This window comes from Nicotiana sylvestris, chromosome 10, assembly GCF_000393655.2.
Source record: "Nicotiana sylvestris chromosome 10, ASM39365v2, whole genome shotgun sequence".
NCBI classification, from domain to species: Eukaryota; Viridiplantae; Streptophyta; class Magnoliopsida; order Solanales; family Solanaceae; genus Nicotiana; species Nicotiana sylvestris.
In genome coordinates, this window is record NC_091066.1 from 41,746,614 (window position 1) to 41,749,368 (window position 2,755).

At 39.6% G+C, this 2,755-nt stretch overlaps 1 protein-coding gene across 1 annotated transcript; it reads right to left on the reverse strand.

Annotated features, from left to right (window-relative positions):
• Positions 1-380: 380 nt before the first annotated feature.
• On the reverse strand, positions 381-1,970 carry LOC138879240 (uncharacterized). Its single transcript, XM_070158840.1, has 4 exons — positions 1,564-1,970; positions 1,417-1,480; positions 1,109-1,276; positions 381-914 (listed from the first exon to the last, which is right to left on the reverse strand). Exons 1-4 carry the CDS (start codon positions 1,968-1,970, stop codon positions 381-383), a joined length of 1,173 nt encoding a protein of 390 aa, XP_070014941.1.
• Positions 1,971-2,755: the final 785 nt, after the last annotated feature.

Here is a 2,755-nt window from a genome sequence, read left to right on the forward strand (position 1 = left end):
CTCAATCTCCTTCCCTACTGACTTGACTATGTCTCCATTTTCATTTCTTATACAAAAACCTATTGAGCTCCTGCCTGGATTTCCCTCGATGCACCATCCGTATTAACTTTTAGCCATCCTGCACTTGGAAATTCCCACATGACTTTGGTAATCTTAAGTTTAGGAGTGAAATTTTCCATCATAGCTAATAGATCTTGCCATTTGTGAGGTACCATGTCCATCCCAGGTTTTCTCTCTTTCACCAATGCCTGGAGATTTGATGAAACTTGATAAATCACCCTGCTAGTTGTCACAGCATCACCATACTTCATACTATTTCTTCTTTTCCAGAGTTCCCAGACTACACATGAGGGGAGTGCTTGCATTACTGGTTTGAGCCTTCAGCACACATTTGCAGTCCAACATTTTGTGATTGCTTGGTGCAATGTTAATCCCTCCACAGCTATTCCTGCCCTCGATAGAAAATACTTCCAAGTTGTCCTTGCAGTTTCTGATCTAAAAAATAAGTGCTGAAGAGATTCCTCGTCAGGCTGTACACAACACCAACATTTTGCTGACATGCAGTAGCCTACCCTTTTCAAGAAATCATCTAAAGGTAGCTTTGCTTTCCACACTTTCCACATGAAAAATGCTATTTTAAAAGGCAGTCCCTTTACCCAAATCATCCTATAAGCTGTTCTTGGTTCGTCTCTTCTTCTTGTATACTCCCATGCTGACTTAACACTGAAATATCCTCTTGTTTCCAGCATCCAACAAGGCATGTCAAGAACCTGCTGAGGTGAAGGTGGTTTGATTTTCTCCAGAATGTGTATTGCTAAGTCTTCAGGAAGAATTTCAAATAGCCTATCCACATCCCACTCACCATCTAAGGTAACATCATGTACATTATGTACAGTTTCATCAATGGCAAAGTCCTGAGGAACTAAAAAATATAGTGCCCTAAGACCTGTCCAGTTTTCAAACCAAAATAGTGAGGATCCCCTTTTTGTTTGCCAAAAGATTTGATGTTCAATCAGATCTCTGCATTCCAACATTTTTCTCCAAATGTGAGACCCCCTTTTCCATGGAACAATTACAGAATTCAATTTTTACAGTATTTCTGACATACGAAAGAGCTCCATAGGCTTGGTTTTGTTCTGAAATTCCACCACAACTTGCTGAATAATGCCTTTGCTACATCATGCAGTGACCTAAAACCTATTCCTCCTTCCTCAACTGGCATGCATAAGGTATTCCATGAAGCCCAATGCCTACTAGTTCCTCCTACAGAGCTGCTCTAGAAAAACTGAGCAAACAATTTGTGCAACCTATTTATCACATAATTTGGAGGGTTTACAACTGATAATAGATGCATAGGCATGCTTTGCAGTACATGGGATATGAGAACTGCCCTTCCCCCTACTGATAATAACTTACCTGCCATGATTGCAGTTTGTCCATTACCTTAGTAATTAGGGGCTGATAGTATTCCAGCTTTCTCCTTGCATAAAATATAGGACAACCTAGATATATGATAGGAAAATAATTCCTATGAATGCATGTGATCCTTTACACCTTGCTGACCATTCCATGTCTGTTAAATGATGCAGGTACACAGCTGATTTGGTCTTGTTAACAAGCTGCCCAGATGCAGCTTCATATGCATTCAGCACTTGCATAATCAACATTAGAGATGTTTCATCTGAGAATGAGAAAATAATCATGTCATCTGCATACACCAAATGATTGATCTTTGGACTCCACTTTGGCATCCCAAATCCACAAAAATACAGGTTAGTATATAGTGCATTGAGACCCCTAGATAATGCTTTTGATGCCAATATAAACAAAGTTGGAGATACAGGATCACCTTGTTTTACTCCCCTTGAGGACTTAAAGAACCCATGAGCTTGACCATTGATTAGAATAGAATACCAATTGTTTGAAACTAATCCAAAGACAATCCCTATCAACCTTTCTGTGAATCCCATCTTTCTCAGTACCTTGGTTAGGAATAGCCAAGATAATCTATCATAAGCTTTGGTCATATCTAGCTTCAGGATGACATTAGGACCAGCCTTAGTTCTAAGCCTAATGTCAGTCACTATCTCCTGAGTTAGAAGGATGTTTTCTACAATATTCACGCCCTTAACAAAACCTGACTGTTCCTCCGATATCAGACTTGGGAGAAATTTCACTAGCCTTTCATGTACCACCCTCGATATAACCTTATTTGAAAAGTTACTAAGGCTTATTGGTCTTAAATTAGAAAAAGGGTAACTTCTTTTTTCTTTGGTAGCAGAACTAGGTTGGTGTGTGTTACACACTTGGGTAGCTCATGACCATTGAAAAAAGTCCTCACCATGTCATACATGTCATCCCCTATTATGTCCCAACAAGAATGATAAAATTTGCCTGTCATACCATCTGGCCCCCCAGCACTATCACCATTAAGTCCGAGTACTGCCACTTTAACCTCCTCTTTTGTTGGTTGCTTAATCAATTCTGCATTCTGCTCAGTGTTAATCAGATTAGGAACATGCTCTACGATATCAAATGATGAAAGAGTAGTTGCTTCTGTGAACTGTTCCTCGTAGAATTTGATAGTCTCTTCTACAATTTTTTGTTCTTCTTCAATCCAGGTTCCTCCACTATTTTGAATTCTGTTAAGCTGAAGTCTTTTCCTCCTACCTCTCACTTGTGTGTGGAAGAACTTAGTGTTCCTATCCCCTTCCTTGAACCAAGTCATGCCTGCCTTTTGGTGCCAATATTTCTC

Bases quoted from the DNA above. Each gene is read 5' to 3' on its own strand.
- LOC138879240 (XM_070158840.1), bottom strand. From the start codon at position 1,970: ATGGGATTCACAGAAAGGTTGATAGGGATTGTCTTTGGATTAGTTTCA. The intron at 1,481-1,563 runs GTCAGCAAGGTG...ATTTTATGCAAG, and splicing joins CATTTAACAGACATGGAATG to GAGAAAGCTGGAATACTATC. The intron at 1,277-1,416 runs GTAAGTTATTAT...CAGTTTTTCTAG, and splicing joins ACAAACTGCAATCATGGCAG to AGCAGCTCTGTAGGAGGAAC.